This window comes from Squalius cephalus (genome assembly GCF_949319135.1).
Source record: "Squalius cephalus genome assembly, chromosome: 23".
Classification (NCBI taxonomy): domain Eukaryota; kingdom Metazoa; phylum Chordata; class Actinopteri; order Cypriniformes; family Leuciscidae; genus Squalius; species Squalius cephalus.
The window spans coordinates 15990360-16009302 of record NC_137144.1 but is presented as its reverse complement, the minus strand read 5'-3'; the positions used below and the strand labels follow the sequence as shown (position 1 = coordinate 16009302).

Genomic DNA, 18943 nt, shown 5'->3' with positions numbered 1-18943 from the left:
TGCAGATTGGAGGGTTGAAACCCTGGCCTGCACAAATTTACAATTAAACTGTTTAAATTGATTCCAAGATATTCATCACTGAGAAACAAAAGCCTGAAGTCAAGGAGTCGCCTGTCTCATTGCATGCAACAATGAGAGGAATCCTTACAAGCATTAGCCAACAGTTTAATTAAGTCAAGGCTTTTGTAATGCAAACAATCGGTCTTGTTGTTGATGCACTGTAACCATTAACTCCAGATGTCCCTTCTCCAGTTTGAAAATCTGGTTAAAAGCGGCCAAATCACTTACAATCAGCTTTGGGTTTCTCACAGAATTTGCCTCATTAGTGTTATATAACTGTTAGAAAACAGTCTGAGTGCACTTGTCTGTTCTTTTATCGAAATTACATAACCACTACTACCTCATGCAAATGTGTCAGAGTAGCAGTCACTAATGTGGTACTCGAACCCAACCGGCAGGTCAAATGTTTGTGCGAGATGGTTTATGGAAAAATCTCAGTGTTTACACAGACACCGATGGGCTGAACCATCCCACAAGGATTTCAAACTGTGACATCATAAAGGGCACCAAACAATAACAGTCCTGCCTATAAATGGTAAGGCTTTTCTGATTAGTGGTAATAAAACTGGGAGTTGGCTCGTAATAGATCCACTGCTGAGCACTATAAAAAAAATTATACTTTAAAGACGATCAATTCTGTTTGGACACAGGTTGACATTGTAAACATTGGTGAGGGTATTTATTTAATTTTTTTACTGAAATTAGAGAGACTTGGACTCAATGTTTTCCACTCTTGCCTAAAGTCTGGACTACTATGGCTCCATTGTTTATACGAATGTTACAACATTTCTCTTAATGACATTTTCAGTTTGATGTGGCGTTGCCACATCTCTTTAACATCAACATTGAGTTGCAGATGCAAACAAAGGACGTGTGTCAATACATGTGCTCTTTCGAATGGGATTTGGATTTCTGCAGTTTAACTAAATTGGAAATGTCCATTGTCTGGATGTGGGCATTACCAAAATGCTTTGAAGGCAACTGCTCGGTGGCCATCTTGGTAACACCCCTGACAGCTGTTTGTTGTCATGCAATCTACCTGAATGGGGAAAGACCAATATCTTAGAACATGTTTGTCAAAATTACATTCAAATAACATGGTAAATAAGGAATAATTTCTGACGACAACATTATGAAAGAAACACAAAAATACCTAGGAAAATAGTCCAATCTGAATAGACCTTTAGTCACTTTTTAGAACTCCAATGCAACTGTGAATCTTCTGTGGCTTGGGTGCATATGTCTGCGTGTGGGGCATGCTGCTTTATTGGCAGGATGTTGAGAAGCTGCTGCCATCATGATTCTCACACATATGCATATCTGCATATGCGAGAAAGGAAATGACATATGCAGAGAATGCATGATGTTCTAGATTAAAGGCTGATCGTAACTGTGATGGTTTAGATTAAATGTCAGGGTCAGCCAACACAAATGACTTTGACAAATCACATTCTGCTTCTCTGTTCTGATGCATTTAAAAAGCTTGAAATAATGTAAAAAAAGGAAAAAAAGAAAATGTGTGTGTGCTGTTTAACAGTACATACACAACATTGCTGGTATTTCAACACTGTCTCTTGAGAAGTCATTATTAAGAGATGGCCAAAAATAATAATAATAATAATAATAAGACAAACCATAGAGCTCTATTTGCATGATCTAAATTGTACAATACTTGTATGAATTATTACCAGTTGTCAAGAAAATAGTGCAAGAAATCATAACAAATGTATCAAACAAATGTATCGAAATAAAATGAAGGGTAATCATTTTATAGAGACCAGTGGTAAACAAATATGCATAAAACAGATATTATTTGCTGTTTAAATACCATGGCAATTAAAACATTGCAATAATAATAATTAAGTACTTTTATCTTGTTTTGTCATTAAAATCTGAAAATCCTTAAAACAAGATCAGTTTAATTGAGAAGCAACTTTGCTAGATATTAATGCTGTATCTTTAATACAAGTGCATTGTCTTATGACATTATCATATTTTATTGTTTTTAAACTTGTTTATACTTATACAGCCAGTGCAATAAGACAAAATACACTGTATTCAAGATACATTCTCTGAGTAAGCAAGTATTATGTAGTGTTAAATGTATCCTGATTTAAGTATTTTTAGACATTTTAACTGGGGAAACAAAAAAAGACTAAAACCTTTTTGCATTCTTCATAGACACTGTATGTATATATATATCCTAAAATGCTGTATACACAATAATTTATCTAAAACAAATCTCACATTTTTATTTGTAAAATAAAAGTATCGTCAATAATCATTGACAATACTGTATTATCAGTATTGTCAATAATCATTCCCTCTTTTAATAAGCAAAAAAGACACAATACTGAGATAAATATTATTGATAAATTGAGTATATCCTGTGTTGACCGTTCTGCAAAGAGGCTGTTACTTTATGACTCTCTTTGTTGAGAGTCATCACAGAGCATTGCCCCTCTCTGAGCTCTCGTACTTCTATAAAGGGAGGTGGTCCTCCAATCCCTCCTATTCCTTCTCTCTCACACTCCTGCTCAGACCTGCTCACCAAACAGGACACAATGTGGCTCGCTGTGTTTTACATATGGGGAAGCCTGTTATCATTTTCTGTGTGTGACATCTGCCCAGAAACCTCAGAGGACGCTACTTCATGGGTAAAGCTGAAGCCCCTGGGGCACTGCGGGGACGAGGAGAACTTGTGCCCATATCGACTCACCCTCCCTCCTCTCTCAATCCAGCTTCCCAGGTCTTTTATGGAGCTGGAAAAAATGGCCAAGGAGCTGCACAACCTAAAGGAAGTGGTGAACCAGCTGAGGAAGGACTGCCAAGAATGTAAGGACAGGCATAGTATTGAGAGGGGTGAATGGAAGGACCACAGCGAAGAAGAGGAAAAGAGACCTCAAAGTCTAAAGCATAACATCAGCATCAAGGAGACACAAAGTCATAGTGGAGAACAAGTTGTTCGGATCTTCACTTCAACCCTACCGCAAAGAGACACATCAGAAGGTGAAGGAAATGTCAAGGGTGGCGTGAAGAGGCTCGATCATTCCATTCTGGAAAGTCAGAGATGGAACATTGATCAGAGGATTGATCTAAACCAAGGCACCACAGATCAGAGGTCTGAGATGAGCAGGGAAGTAAAAATATTTAACCTCTCACTTGATGAGACACCAGAGGATATATCTGAGGTCAAACTGGTGGCCTCACCTACACCTGAAGAGAGGGAACTCAAGCCTAAGCAAAGTGAATTAATAGAACAATCCCTTCCTAGAAAAAAGGACAATGTACAATTCGCAACCAATGGGAAACTGCAGCCAAACAACCTCAGGTATGGACATGTAAAGAACATCAGTAGCATCCTGGCGGCGAGAAGAAGAGTGCAGAATGTGCCTGATCCAAACAGGTTAAGCAGCATTTCAAGAGATGCTAACACTAAGACAATGGATTTAAGCACATCAGCTGGGAACAGAAGGGTTGTAAAGTTTCCTGGAGTAGGTGGACGATTGCGGCCAAAGGGACCCTACATAAACAGTAGAATTGTCAAGGCTAACAATGAAGACAGACTGAAGAACCCTGCTTTGGTGAGGAAGACTAATCCACAAGCTGGGGACATGACGGTCAAGACTGAGCCAGAAGGGGCTGGATTTTCCCCAGCGAGAAGTGGCGTTATGAGGGTAAAGGAAACAAGTTCTGATGTAGCAAACACAAAATCTGGTGTAATCAGTGGACTGATCCCATCAACAGATGACCAAAACAAACAAGACATCAGTAGGGTTTCTGGTCCCAGACCAGATGAAGGACATGCCCTGAAAAATGCAAGCCGAGCCACTATACTTATTGAGGACAATTTGAGAAAGGTAAACAAGACTGAGATTGCAAGACTTCCAAAAAGACATAGTAAAGAAAACCAAGAGGATGTGAGTCTCATAGCCACAAATAAGTCAATCTCTAGCGTTATAAACCAAGCTGAACAGCCAAACACATTTAAAGAGGAAAAGCAACATGTGGGACTGAGTGAACGTCTGGTAGTTATTAGTAGAGAGGCAGAGACTAGCTCCAAAGTGGATAGAGAGGACTTGCCTTTCCGAGGCAGACAGGTGGAAAATGAAAAATATCTAAACCCAAACACAGAAACTAATAATGGACAAATTGATTCCACAATTTTGGATAAAGCTGACATCACTTTGAATGAAAGGACAGTTAATCCACTGTCAGCAGATCTTAAAGATAAGATACAGCCAGGAACGTTCATTGAAGGGGCAAAGGAGGAAATCGGCATTAACTCACTGAGTGCAGGGACAGTGAAGAAGGATATCCCGAGGCACAGCAAAGCCATCTTGTTGGAAAAAGATCTAGTGAAGCCTAACCTTGTCCCAACTGTAAAGAGTAAATTGATAGATAGTACAGCGATTTTGACCAGTACGGTTCAATCACCTGTGGTAGGCCAGGGGACAAGGGGAATTTCAATAACTCCACTCAAAGTTGAAGAGGAACAAGCAAAGAATAGCGAGAACATCAGCAAGATACATGAAGTAAGTCAAGACAACATAAGATATGTGATGCCAAACCTACTAAGACACCCTGAGATACATCCAACAACTGTGATTTCACCTAGAGGCACCAAAATAAGACAACCTAATATTATAAACAAAATGTCAGGAAACAGGACCATTAGAGTACCTTCAAAGCTGTCCATTCCGGTCAGAAGCAGCAATATAGCCAGGAAAAATGGCACTGGAATTATAAAACAAAGTTCCATAAGGAAGAAGCCAATCTCTCAAACAGAGACAAATACAAACAGAGGCTTCAAGACAAAGGTAAGCAAAGTGACTCAATTCTTCAGTCCCACTGGTGCAACATCTACTGCAGAACAAGAACAAAAAGAAGAAATCAAACACATCCCGCAGGTGACGAGGTCAAACGTGTTGGATAATCATTGGTTAAAATCCAACATTACAGAGTCAAAATCACAATCAGAGATTCAAAATGCAGGTGATGTACAAGATTTGGATAAGGTTCAAGAAGATAAGTACCGAATTGGAGACAACAGTGAGACTGTGTTGATATCAAACATTGGGAACCATGCAGAGGATTCTAAAACTCAAAGTGGAGTATCAAATTCACCTATTGATGGGAAAGAAAGCAAGATATTTAGTTTGGGAACCACTGATACCAGCAGTCAACACCCATTTCAAGTGGAAAAGATCAGCAGCAGGAAGAAAAGGCCAACTGCATCCATCTTACAGAAAGAGAAACCAGGAACAACTCAATTCACAACCTCGACGCTCTCTTTTATGCACACAGACCATAAAGATGGTACAAAAAACATTCGTACAGTGACAAACATACATGATGAAATGGCTAAAAATGTTAGTCAGGATACACCCATAAGCTTTGAAAATATCGGAGCAACAAGAGAACTGGAACTTGTTAAATTTAATAAAGACAGAGTGGAAGAAACCCCTGGGGAGATATTATCCAACCCAAATAGTGAGGACACGGACCAAGGTTATAGTGAAGGGAGGAACACAATTCCAGTTGTTTTGGAAACGCTTACAAATGTTGAAGAAATTAAAGGCTCAAAGCTTTTCTCACTCAGCCCTGAGGACACAGCTGAGGGATTTAAATCACATGCAGTCAGTGATGAGGTAACAGAGAGAGAGCAAGAAGAGAAAAAGATCAACAGCACCTGTTTCAGTGATTGTAACACTACGCCAACCCAAAAGTCTACAACCCAGACAAGGCCTCCATTGGACTCTGGAAGAGGTAAGGAATTTTCTTGCCCAACCCCTGTTGTTCATTTTTACGTTTTCTCCAAGTTGAAGGATTATTTACTCTAATTTCACACTGAAAAAAAGCACTCCAGAGTGTTTAGAGTATGGCAGCAGTGCATGTTTATTTGACATAAAGCTTACAGTACAGTGAAATAAGTCACTATGACTCTTTGTACAAATTACACTCAAGGTTTCAGGAGAGTGCAAACAGCAACACATCTTCAAAAATGACTATAGGTAAAAGCAACCCAGCTAATCATTTTATCCTCAGTATCCTCTAACACATGTTCCTGTGACTCTGCACTTTATCTTTATCGTGTGATCGGATTCCAAAATGCTCCATATTAGGGATAAGTGGATATGGATCCTCATCTGAGAAGCAGATGTTGTGGTTTTTGTGAAGAGGACCAGCTGTAGGCATCTTCTTTTTTCTGATGTATCAGGATGTGGTGTCTTTGTTGAGCTTGAGGAAAGGCTCAAAGTCAAAAACTTTTCAGCAAAGCATAATTAATGCATGAAGACTAAGTTCAGTACCATCCCGTGCCTAAATATACATGTCCAGTGATTGGAGGAAAAAAAATAGGCCTTGTTGCTCAATGTACAGTAAGCTCTTGAAATCATGAATAAATAAATCCAGGTGGTCCACATTGTTATGTATAAAACAGCCCTGGCATATCTCTTAAATTAAATATTAAGTATTGTCTGCCGAGTGCAGCTTTTCTGTTGGGGACAGATAACAATTTCAGTGCATCTTGCCCTGTTTTCATTTAAAAATGAAAATGATCCAGATTTTCAGCTGAATGTTTTTATTTCAACCCAATTGAATATATTTGTATTGCGCTTTACACAATAAATCTGGTTTCAAAGCAGTTTTACAAAAAAAAAAAAAAAAAATCCTTACAGGCTTCTATAGTTCTCTAGATGACAATGGTATGGAAATACACCCTAAGTTTAACCAAATGTAAGCATGCAGATTTAGGTTGTTTACACATTGTAATAGCATTTATCATCAACAGAGGGTGAGGTAACCTAAAATAATTTTTATTGCCTACAGAAAAAGGACCTGCACAAGACTGCGCTGATTACATTACGAAATCACGAAGGAATGGTGTATACAGAGTAACGCCGCGGCCGAAAAACATCACGTTTCCTGTTTTCTGTGACATGGAGTCCTCTGGTGGGGGCTGGACGTTGATTCAGCACCGTTTTGACGGCAGCACAAGCTTCAATCGCACCTGGGACGAGTACAAGAATGGATTTGGTAAACTAATAGGGGAGTTTTGGCTTGGCAATGACAAGATTCACTTGCTGACAAAGGCAAAAAACATGTCATTGCGAATAGAAATCGAAGACTTTGAGGGTGTCAGAGAATATGCCCATTATGACCACTTCCATGTAGCCAATGAAAGCCAACAATACCGCCTGTCCATCGGTGGCTATTCCGGTACAGCCGGTAATGCCATGCAGTTCAGTAATAAATACGATCACGACCAGAAGCTTTTTACCACACCGGACAGAGACAATGACCAGTATCCCTCTGGAAACTGCGGGGCCTATTACAGCTCAGGCTGGTGGTTTGATGCATGCATGTCTGCAAACTTAAATGGGAAATATTATCAATCAAAGTACAAAGGGGTACGTAATGGGATATTTTGGGGTACGTGGCACAACATTACAATGGAATATTACCCAACCAATGAAAGACAAGCTTTTAAGACTGTTAGAATGATGATAAGACCTAAACATTATGCAAACTAATATTTACCTTTATCAGTAACTCTTGTGTTACTGATCTATAATAGTAAATTGTCGGAATTGGAATAAACATTGACAAATGTTTCTGTATCCATGTTGTTTTTTTGAACTGTACACATATGCATTAGTATACACAACTGAGCCCTCTTGTGTTGCTTTATAAATACTGTATTGCATAAAACAATGCTATTTACAGATTCAGCTACTTTTTTTTTTTTTTTTACTTACAAATGTTTGTAAATCTGGGCCAATCCATGACTATGTTTATATGGATATATGCACTATTTATTGTCAGTTTTTTAATAGCTGAATTATTTTCATTGCACCAAGTGTTATTTTCAAACATTGTAATTGTAAACCCCCAAAAAAGTACCTTGTATAGACAATTCTTTCTAATAAGAGAAAATTTCTAATTCAGTAAAAAAGGAGGGTTGTAATTACTTAAAATTTACTAATGAATAAATAATGAAATATAACTATAAAGCAAGTAATAATACAAATTTCCAATCTCAAGAATAATTGAAAGTTGTGTGCTGAATTTGAACACCTCTGCATGATCTTGAAAACATCTGTAAATATAACTTATGGATGGAACATGGTTGTCGTAAAGAAAATAAATGTGCATCTTTTAATTATAAGGATGTTGTTATTTCTTTTTATTATTTACACACTCTGCACAAGAGAAAATAAAATTTCGTAAACATGTATTATGCAAGTGCTGCAACGCAAAAGAAATAAGTGTATGATTAAGAGAGACAGACTTATAAATTATACACCATTAGAACATATGTCTTTTCTGTTAGCAAACCACATTGTGTTACAGTACTGGTTGAAAAAAACAGTGTGTATGCAGCATGTTAACTGTTATTTTCCAAATGTCCATTATGGTATGCTGCTAATGATCTCAGTGTTTCACTAAAATGCAATAAATATTCTAAGCAACATTCACAATCAGTCATTTCTGTCACCTGAGTGGAAACTCACCACTGAGCCAAAATTCGTTAACCTCCCTGCATCATTGTGAACACGAAACGTAGGCTATTCAGCTTCATCCTTGAGCCTGAAAGAAACAAGCAATTCCTGATAAAGAGCTTTAAATAGCTGTACATTCTTATTGTCCGTTATATATTCCCTTTCTTATGAATAACATCTACTTTCAAGATGATTTTACTCCTGAAGAATACAGTAAAGACTTCTCTGCTGGCTTTCAAAGAGTACCGTTCATATGTTCAGTCTCTTCTGAAGTGGAAAACGTTGTAGCCCAGCTCCACCATGGCCCCGATGAGCAGAGCCCACAGAGGGATGCAAACCGAGGTCACCAAGATGTCCATTAGGTGCTCTAATTTGGCACAGAGAGTCAGACAAAACGCCAGTTTAAGCAGCATGGCCACGAGGTACCAAACGCGCTTCTTCAAGTTCTCCGTCCCGTTGCGAGGGTCGAACCCCGGCTTGCAGCGGCCTGCCATTTTGACAATGAGCATGAGGAGGAGAATAAGATCAAAGGTCCAGACAGGGAGGAAGATGAGGAACCAGCTCCAAGTGATCTTATTGTCTAACTTGAGGACCAGCATGATGAGGAAGATGAGTGTGAAGATCCATGTCAGGAGGACTCTTTGAGCAAGGGACATGTTCATTTGAAACGCTGGCCTAAGGGCACAGCAACAGGCTGATCTGAGAGAGAAAAAAACAATTATCATCAGAAATATGAGTTCAATTTACACGCCAAACATTCAGTTAATTTCATCTTGTGGAGTTGCATCTTTCGAGATCAAGCAGCTAAAGGGGACATTTTAATGAATAATTTCACATTAATAACAATGTAAAGTTATATTAAACATAAAACAATATTATTAATGTATCAGTAATATTAATGAATATTATTATTAGTTATTAAAAATAATATGCACTTTTAAAAAATTCAATGTTCAATAGATGTTACGCTGATAATATAAGATGTATTAACGTAAATTGCATTATATTTATGCATTTTCACTAAGAGTCATATGAGATCATATGCATATTCACAAAACGGCTATGAGTAGGTTTAATATTAATTCAACAATAAATCATTCATTATCACATCTTAAAATACTGCAATGGCCAGTGGTCAACGATTTATTCCATTTTAAACTGTTTTAGTTACAGTTAGTGTCGCCAAGTTGATAGTTTTAACTATCCCACCAAACTGTACTTGACATGTAAGGCACACAGATGTGCCGTCTCACTAATAAACGAACATTTGCTTTATTTAATCTATATTTTATCTTAATCGTCCCATCCTGAGACATTCTCAAAATAAATGAGCTGTTCATTACTAGCACAAAACTAGCATAGACAAACCGGACTGCCTCTTTTTCATTGTATGAGGACAACCCCAAAAAAAGAAAAAACGCATTGGAAAAAAAACTTACCAATGACGAAGACAACCCGGCTGTCCTTTTTGGTTAGAAAGATGATTAAAGCTAATATCCCTTTCCCCACTGTATGAACACACAGCTACAGTACAGAACAGACGTTTTCAAAACAACTTCTCTTCAAGGACTTAGTTGAGTGTGCGCAGCGCCACCTACCGGCCTGGAGGACGCGCACCACACAGCCCAGGGAGTAGGGCTGGTTCACCCAAAAAATGAAAATTCTGTCATCATTTACTCACCCTCATGTTGTTCCAAACCTGTATAAGTTTCTTTCTTCTGTTGAACACTAAAGAAGATATTTTGAAGAATATGGGTAACCAAACCGTTGACAGCACCCATTGATTTCCATCTTCGCATAGGAAGAAAAATAAATAAATAGGCTACTACGGTCAATCGAGTCCATCAACTGTTTGGTCACCAACATTCTTCTAAATATCTTATTTTGTGTTCAAAAGAAGAAAGAAACTCAAACAGGTTTGGAACAAAATGAGGGTGAATAAATTATGACACAATTTTAATTTTTGTGTGTGAACTATCACTTTAAGCTGTCCAGCTGGCTTCTTGTTGGTCTTAGATGGTCTACCAGCTTTTTTTTTCTTCTGTTTTAATCTAATTTTTCTCTTGAAGAAAACAGCACTGGGCAGGAGAATGGCACAAAAAAAAAAAAAAAAAAAAAAAAAAAAAAAAACATGCTTGAATGCTATAAGAATGTTACTAAAACACCCTTGATGTCTCTATTCAGCCTCAAGATGGCACTGCTTCACTATTTTAAAGTTGTTAAAGAGCTTCTGCTGGTAGCACACTGCTCTACTGAGGCTCTAAAGATGAATCTGGCCTCGAAAGAATTTTCATGAGTCATTATCCCAATAAAATATAGGAATTGCATTTTGCTTTGAAGTCACCATGAAATCAAAATCGAGAATTCTTGTTTTTTTATGGAATATTGCAGTTCTTTTTATACATTTAAACGTGCACATCATTTAAAAAATGTTTTATGTGCCTCATAATCTTTAATCAAAATAACTTCTCTTCTGATGTGTTTACTGGCGTGAGGGCGGGATCAACCTGCCACTCACATAAGATCAACCAATAGCAACATTCCAATCAATTCCAGATGGACAAAATCAAGTCCCGCCCTACATTTGATCTTATTCGAGAAGCCGTTTCACTAGGAGCTAAAAGACTATCACAACTTCTGTTTCATGCCGACTTTAAGTTCAACCTGTAAATGCAGCATTTCTCCTTGCTCTTTAATTGCTGTGCCATGAAGGTTCACACCCCCAGGAGGAAAGAAAACTTTTCAGATTTCTCTCGGGTTGATGCCACACCTGAGATAACCATCAAAAACCACTAATTTCCAATATATTATTACAATCACCTATTTTCAAAAATACCCTAGGGTCCAGACAAGAAGATGCAAAGTGTGCACTGATAGCATACAAAAAGCCACATGCATTCTGAATCAGTTAATGAGCTTATTACCCTTTGCAAATGTCCTGTTGTGGCTGCCATTACTGAGGCCTTAAGGGGATGTCAGCACAAAAGCCAGGTTATAATACAGCGGCTTCTTTGCTCTGTTGCTTATCAGTGAAACCACACTACTGCAAGCTGCCTTGAGGCCCAGAGCTGAGGACGGTGTTTTAATTGGGTCAGTCTGAATCTGCAGCCTGTTGCCATATCATGAGTGAATAGAGAGCTGGAAAAAGCAACCCTCTGCCTCTTTATGAGGATGCGAAAGTTTCAGCCCACACACACACACATTACAAAACATTGAAAATCGTAATAATTTCAAACTTTTGACTGATAGTTTTACAGCCTTTTCTGGTATTTCCAATAAGAACAGTAATCATTTTTAAAATGGCACAACATCATATAGTGGCTCTGAGGGTTGAGAAAAGATTATCCTTATCTTTTTTTTTTTTGCATAATTTGTTTCTGCAATCTGGTACAACTTTACGCATTGACTTTGAATATGAATATATTTCAAATTAAAGATAGAGTCCTTTATATTCCAGTGCCTAGCACAGCTGCGCAGTAAATATTAAAAAAATATTCCCTAAAGTACCACATCACACATATAACTGAGCTTTGTGATCTTTTCATCTATTTTTTTGTGTATTTTAGCAACAAAGTCAACATTTAATGAAACCAGTTTGGCATTCTAACCTGAACATGTGGCATGTCTATGAAAAGGAAATTTAAAGGGACAGTTCACCCCAAAATAAAAATTCTTAATTAAAGGAGAACTCCGGTCAATTTTAACATTGAGCTAATTTTTTTGTACATTTGGAGTGCTGTCAGTACAGAGAACAACGACAAAAATCGGTGTTGCCTACACAGTGTTATCCTCTTTTTAAAATTTGCACCCTATGTTGACTTCAATGGGGCAAGTTTTAAACCTGCTTTTAGCCTCCTAACATCCTTGATGTGTCATTACAAGTGCCCAGCCATGTTGAGTGATTCCTTCAGAGTGAATGCGGGTGAATCTGACTGCAGTAGATGTGAAAGATATGAATAAAAATTATGTTATTTCAGCCAGCGAACATACCGAAAACAGGATGTAAATACAGGTATGTTCGCTGGCTGAAATAACATCATTTTTATTCATATCTTTCACATCTACTGCAGTCAGATTCACCCGCGTTCACTCTGAAGGAATCACTCAACATGGCTGGGCACTTGTAATGACACATCAAGGATGTTAGGAGGCTAAAAGGTTTAAAACTTGCCCCATTGAAGTCAACAGGGTGCAAATTTTAAAAAGAGGATAACACGGTGTAGGCAACACCGATTTTTGTCGTTGTTCTCTGTACTGACAGCACTCCAAATTTACAAAAAAATGAGCTCAATGTTAAAATTGACCAGAGTTCTCCTTTAACTCCACATGAAAATGGACCAATGGAAAGTTTCCGTGGTCGGCATCATCTTGGAAATGACGTTGGACGATCTCTCTGGGTTGATCCACCATATCCGCCTCACCTTGAGATCAGACGTTGGATATCATTTCAAATTCCGAGTTGTCTGGAAAGCAGCATAAACCCATTTAAAACATGATGTGAACTAAAAAGTCCAAAACAGCTTCATGTGAAACATACACAATTCAGATTGCATTTCCATCAACGTGTGAAAGCTCACATCTCTTTGACTCTGTATAAGGTAAATTCAATTTGGAGCTTCAATTTCCTCTTGTGGGTATGTAATGTGGTTGTCATGTTCAATGAGAAATTGCTTCCTCTCTGAAGAGCTTTGTGGGCACTGAAATAGGTTGCTATGACATGCTCGTTCGCCGTGTCCTTCTAGAGAAGATTAAAAGCTTGATATTGAAATCATGCTTCGTCACCAATGCAAGACATCTTATTTACTCCGAATGGGCAAGGAACGCAGAATGTCAGACGTGAAAAACACGTTTCTGCCGTGTACGCGCACACACCGTTAAAATCAAGGATCCTCAAGCCCCGCTTGGCTGCGGCTCCATTATCTTCGGTTCCGGCACTATCCTAAGATTTGTGTCTATTCCCCAGCGCCCCAGGGCTGTCTCTGTTGATTTATGTTTGACAGCCATTGAACTCATCACAGCCTTGTGCGAATATCCGTATTGACCTGTGGCCACTCATATTAAATCCTATCGAGTTTAGTCTTGCATGATGTTCGACGTCCTCGAGGAAGGCTGTCTTAGAGCAATAGGAAAATTCATTGCTATAGCATTTAAGTGCAAATCTATCTTAGGGAGCACAAGATCAATACAAAAATGCAGCCATTTGTGCTTTTACATTGGATCTGTGCGTATGAAATACTTCATACACAGCAGAGAACAGGTGGATATAGCAGATATGACACAAGCAGAGGCTTAATTTGACTTAGTAAATGTATTAGAAGTTGCAAATAGCTGCCATAAAGACTATTACCACACCAAGGTTTCAGAGCATTTTATTTTTTTAGCCACTTGTATATGAACTACACATGAATAATATATGCATATATATTATACAGTCAGAATGAATGGCACCCCTGGTAAATATGATCAAAAATGGCTGTAAAAAATAAATCTGCATTGTTTATCCTTTTGATCTTTCATTTAAAAAAATTGCAAAAATCTAACCTTTCATTGAAGTAAAAGAATTGAAAGTGGGGGGGAAATCACATTATGAAAAAACATGCTTTTCTCCAAAACACGCTGGCCATAATTATTGACTCCCTGTTATTAAATACTTTTTGCAACCTCCTTTTGCCAAGATAACAGCCATTATAAGATTTCTAGCAGAGGCTGTAAGGTTTTGATTTTTTATCTGTTGGTATTTGCTAGAATCCATAATACCATGTATCTGAACAAGATGTCCAGGACCTCTAGGCCCACAACATATAAGATCCAGCGGTATATTTAACCGTAGACACTTTTTATCCCTGTTTGCACCAAACACATCTGGTGGCTTTGCTGCCAAAAAAACCTTTTTTTTGTTTCATCTGACCACAGAATCCAGTTCCTTTTGAAGATCCAGTCATGTCTGACAAATGAATATGCTGGAGTTTGTTTTTGGACGAGCGAGGAGGATTTTTCTTGAAACCCTCCCAAACAACATGTGGTTGTGTAGGGGTTGTTCGATCATTTTTTTTAGGCTTTCTGACCCCAAGACTCAACTAATCCCTGCAATTCTCCATCTGTGATCCTTGAAGAGTCTTTGGCCACTCAAACTTTCCTCCTCACCGTCCATTAAGACAATAAAGACACACGTCCTCTTCCTGGCAGATTCGTAACATCTTTAGTTGATTATAACTTCTTAATTATTGCCCTGATGGTCAAAATGGGGATTTTCAATTCTTTAGATATTTTCTTACAGCCACTTTCTATTTTGTGATGGTCAACAATCTTTTGCTGCACATCAGAACTATATTCTTTGGTTTTCCTCATTGTGATGGATGATTAAGGGGATTTGGCCTTTGTGTTTCCTCATATTTAAACTCATATTTATAGTCATAGCTAGACAATTTCATGTTCCAAGTCACCCTGGTGTGCTAAAAAAAGGGTAAATATTAATGGGAATATACTTCTGAGATATTTTACTTGTAAATAATTCTAGGGGTGCCAATATTTGTGGCCAATGTGTTTTGGAAAAATTTTTTTTATTTCATAATGTGATTTCCCCCCCACTTTCAATTATTTTACTTCAACGAAAGGCTAATTTTTTTAATGAAAGATCAAAAGGATAAACAATGCAGATTTATTTTTTACAGCCATTTTTGATCATATTTACCAGGGGTGCCAATAATTCTGACCACAACTGTATATGCATATATACAAATGTATATATATATTTATATATATATATATATTTTTTTTTACTAAATGCTACTTTCCTCTAAGAATTTTTCTTATGGGTTTTTAAAATAGTAATTTTCAGTTAATCAGTAAACTTCTGTTTTGTAAATCTGAATATGCATACACTACCGTTCAAGTCTGAGGTCATTAAGATTTGTTTTGGAAGAAATGAATACTTTTATTCAGCAAGAATGCATTAAACTGATCAAAAGTGACAGTACAACTAGTTCACACAAAAATATGAAGCACAACTGTTTTCAACATTGATAATAATAAGAAATGTTTCTTGAGCACCAAATAAACAGAGTGATTTCTGAAGGATCATGTGACACTGAAGACTGGAGTAATGATCTTTTTATTTTTGAAGAATTAATTTGACAATTCGTCAAAAATAAATAGGCTTAACTTGCTGATAGTCTGTGATACTGATACAAACAATATATATGTATAACGTTGACCTTTAGAAATAAATCATTTGGCAGTATGACAATGTGTTTATTACTAAAAACTAAGTGTATAATAGATTTTGCCTTTATCTGTGTGTCATTTGATCCTCAACCTGGCACAGACCGTTCAAAACAGTCAAAATCTGCCTAAACTGGGGCTAAAAACTGCATAGTCTTTCTTAGGATCTGATTTGACCCACATGGTTTCAACAAGAACATTTCTATAGTCCACAACACATGACTTTACATTTACTGTACATGAGGGTTGACATTTCAGTCATCATTACTGTCGTCCGTCGCTCCATTCCAGTTTAACAGTGGTCTTCGGTCTGATGGGACAGACGGCTCGATCCGCTGCCACCGACTGGGCGGCCAGATGATGTGAGACGCCCGGCCGTGGATAAGACCCAGGGAAACCTGCGGAGATCACAATCATCAAGCTAAACTACCACCAAAAGCTCTATAAAATCAAACAAAACGGTCAATTTCTTAAGGAGAAAGTAGCTTTTGATAGGCTTTCGTTTAACAAAGACCAACTGGAACAAGAATTAGATGCTTTTCTCATCTAGTGAATACAAAGCAATATTTCTCTAGCTAGAAGAGAACAGGACCTCATTGCTTTTTATAGCCAGAAGGACATGGGAGACATTCCAACAAGCTCCCAAAAAACGTTGATTTGGAGGGTATTGTAAATACCTGCGAGGTTTGGAGGGACTTGAAGGGGTGATAATGTATTCAACCTGCAAGGGATGATACAGACCTCACAAATCTTTGGGTTTAACAACATGACGAGACCGCAATACAAGTTGAAAATACTACAGAGAAGCTCTGAGAAGAATCTTACCAGTCCAGAATTATTTTAGTAGTGTTTGTTCATATTTAAATAGTTAATAGGTAAAGTTTTAGTAATTTCTTGTGGGGTTTTTTTTGGTCATTTTTTTACACCTGGTATAAAGATGCGCTTTGATCGATCGGATCACAACTGGACGACGCTAAATACAACACAAGTGTAAACGGGGTCTAAAACGTTTTGAGCTTGTCAACTTTCGACCTCTTGCAGAGGTAGTCCAAAACGCATTTGACCGGATTGCTTACGCTCATGTGGTCGAATGTGTTCAAACAGCTGCAAAAGACCCTCCCCTCGAAGAAATCAGTGGTTTAAAGTGTTCACCCTCCAGTCTTCACCCACAAACGTTCTACTTTCTTCCTTTTGTGTTCCACTGTAGAAAGGAGAAAGTCCTATGCAGCCCTACGAGGGTGAGTAGGCTAAACGATGACAAAATTTACATTTTTGGCTGAACTATCGCTTTAATTCCACAAATTGGATGTCTGAGTCGAATCCGTTTGACATTTTGCTGTTTTATGGGCAAAATAAACACAGTCAGGATTTTGTGACCTGACTTTCAATCAGTGCTTTGGGAAACGCTGGAGTCTTGTCAGTATTTTTTAGAATAAAAATATTTCAAACTACAACATTAGAAGCCAGCGCAGAATTAAAGATCAATCTAAATTCTCAGAAAGATTTAAATGTTGTCTTGAAAAGGGCATTAAGTGAAAAAAAAAAAAAAAGACACGGTTTTCCCTCCAAACAGACACATCTTGCTGCATTATTATACATCAAGTCAAGGTAAAAGCGCAGTCTTTACTGATAAAAGTGAAAGCAATTGCCTGAAACATCCAACAAGTGTATTTGCATAGTAATTCAAAACAATGTTTTTCGCCAAATATATCCCTCCCTTGCATGTTCTGGCCTGGTCTTTGGAGAGAACAGAAAGCGTTTTGGGTAATGGATGTGAAACAATAATAAAAGAGACCTAGGAAGTATGTGGTTCAGTGAGAAACGTATTCATTTGCTTTCTGACAAGAAGCATCATTAAAAATCTGCCTGAGGACAAACCTCAGCGAGTACTGAAGGTACGCAACAAAATCATGCTGAGTCAGTGATTTAACAGACAGGGCCATTTGTTTTTCTTTCTCAGTCCAAGTAAGCAAAACCCAACATTTAAACATTTCAAGGACGATTCTGAGCAACAGATCTTGATGTATTGTGAATGACTGTAGTGAGAGGTCACAGTCTGAGTTGAGATGGGAGAAGGAATCATTTCTCTGTTTAATAATGTATCTGAGGTGCCGTGCAGCAAAGAAGCATCCTCAAAGAACCAATAACACCTCAATCTCTATACCTTACAGACGAGCACATCAAGGCTGTTAACAAAGTCCCCAGAAAGTGGCAATCTTTGTCTTTTTGTTGAATTTTTTATAACCACATCTATTTGTGGCTTCCACAAACATCCTTTGAAACTGCAGTTTTCATCGATCACCTGTGGCATCAGACGAATGTATAACATCAAGAGAAAATGACTACCTGAATACTTATTTTGCATGTTTCATTTTGAAATCGAAAATTCATATTCATATCAAATGAATGCATCTTTGCCTGCTATAGGCAATTCAATAACTAGTTATGTACGTTATTTAGGCCTACACTGCCGTTCAAAAGTTTGGGGTCAGTAAGATTTTTTTTATATGTTTTCGAAAAGAAGTCCCAAGGCTGCATTTATTTGATCAAAAATACAGTGAAAATGTAATATTGTTCAAATATTATTATTATTAAAATAACTGTTTCTTTCTGAATATATTTTCAAATGTAATTCAGCATTATTCATCAGCAATATGCTGATTTAATGCTCAAAAAATATTTCTTATTATTTTTATCAATGTTGAAAACAGCTTAATAAAAGTATTATTTTCTTTAAAAAAAACATTTATGCTAAATTTCTGAATGGTATGTATATATAAAATATTAAAAATAAATAATATTATTAATAACATATATAAAATATATGCTGTTGATGTTATTTTGAAACTTGGTTTGAAACCTATTGGTAAAGTAACATGAATAAAACATTATCATTATTCTTATTTTGAGCTTATATTTTATGTTTTTTAATATGTTAAAGTTACAAATTTCTCTAAATCCCCATACCTAATAATATCAGTTAAACAAAATGTTTTAAGCTACTAAATCAAATCAACAAGGTCGTTTACACCACGCTCTCTCATCTCGTTTTGGTGCGCACATCTTTTTTAGTGACATTAAGATTAAGAATCCAGTTATGATTCACACTCAAAATTCAAAATCTTTTGTTATTTTGGAGGAAAACACAAACGTTTCGG

General features: G+C 37.3%; 3 protein-coding genes across 6 annotated transcripts in view; 1 reads left to right on the top strand and 2 right to left on the bottom strand.

Annotated features, from left to right (window-relative positions):
• Positions 1-1287: 1287 nt before the first annotated feature.
• Positions 1288-10151, bottom strand: tmem60 (transmembrane protein 60). Of its 3 annotated transcripts, none has more exons than XR_013819799.1 (3): positions 10004-10151; positions 8577-9263; positions 1288-1380 (listed from the first exon to the last, which is right to left on the bottom strand). XR_013819799.1 is itself a non-coding variant. In XM_079858725.1 (3 exons), the coding sequence occupies exon 2, from the start codon at positions 9224-9226 to the stop codon at positions 8822-8824; it is 405 nt and encodes a 134-aa protein (XP_079714851.1). In that variant the 5' UTR covers positions 9227-9263; positions 10004-10151; the 3' UTR covers positions 7630-8652; positions 8811-8821. The 3 variants fall into 3 exon arrangements, 2 of the variants coding, with proteins under 2 accessions (XP_079714851.1, XP_079714850.1); XM_079858725.1 differs by lacking the exon at positions 1288-1380 and having other exon boundaries at positions 7630-8652; positions 8811-9263; XM_079858724.1 differs by lacking the exon at positions 1288-1380 and having other exon boundaries at positions 7630-9263.
• On the top strand, positions 2561-8535 carry fgl2b (fibrinogen-like 2b). Its single transcript, XM_079858720.1, has 2 exons — positions 2561-5829; positions 6892-8535. The coding sequence occupies exons 1-2, from the start codon at positions 2625-2627 to the stop codon at positions 7593-7595; spliced, it is 3909 nt and encodes a 1302-aa protein (XP_079714846.1). The 5' UTR covers positions 2561-2624; the 3' UTR covers positions 7596-8535.
• Positions 10152-15342: 5191 nt separating the features above from the next.
• Positions 15343-18943, bottom strand: part of immp2l (inner mitochondrial membrane peptidase subunit 2) — a 93198-nt gene continuing 89597 nt past the window's right edge. The window contains exon 6 of one of the 2 annotated variants that reach the window (XM_079859735.1): positions 15343-16183. In XM_079859735.1, the coding sequence (XP_079715861.1) occupies positions 16040-16183 (144 nt within the window). In that variant the 3' untranslated portion in view covers positions 15343-16039. The remainder of the gene's footprint in view (positions 16184-18943) is intronic. The other variant, XM_079859734.1, reaches the window with a different exon arrangement.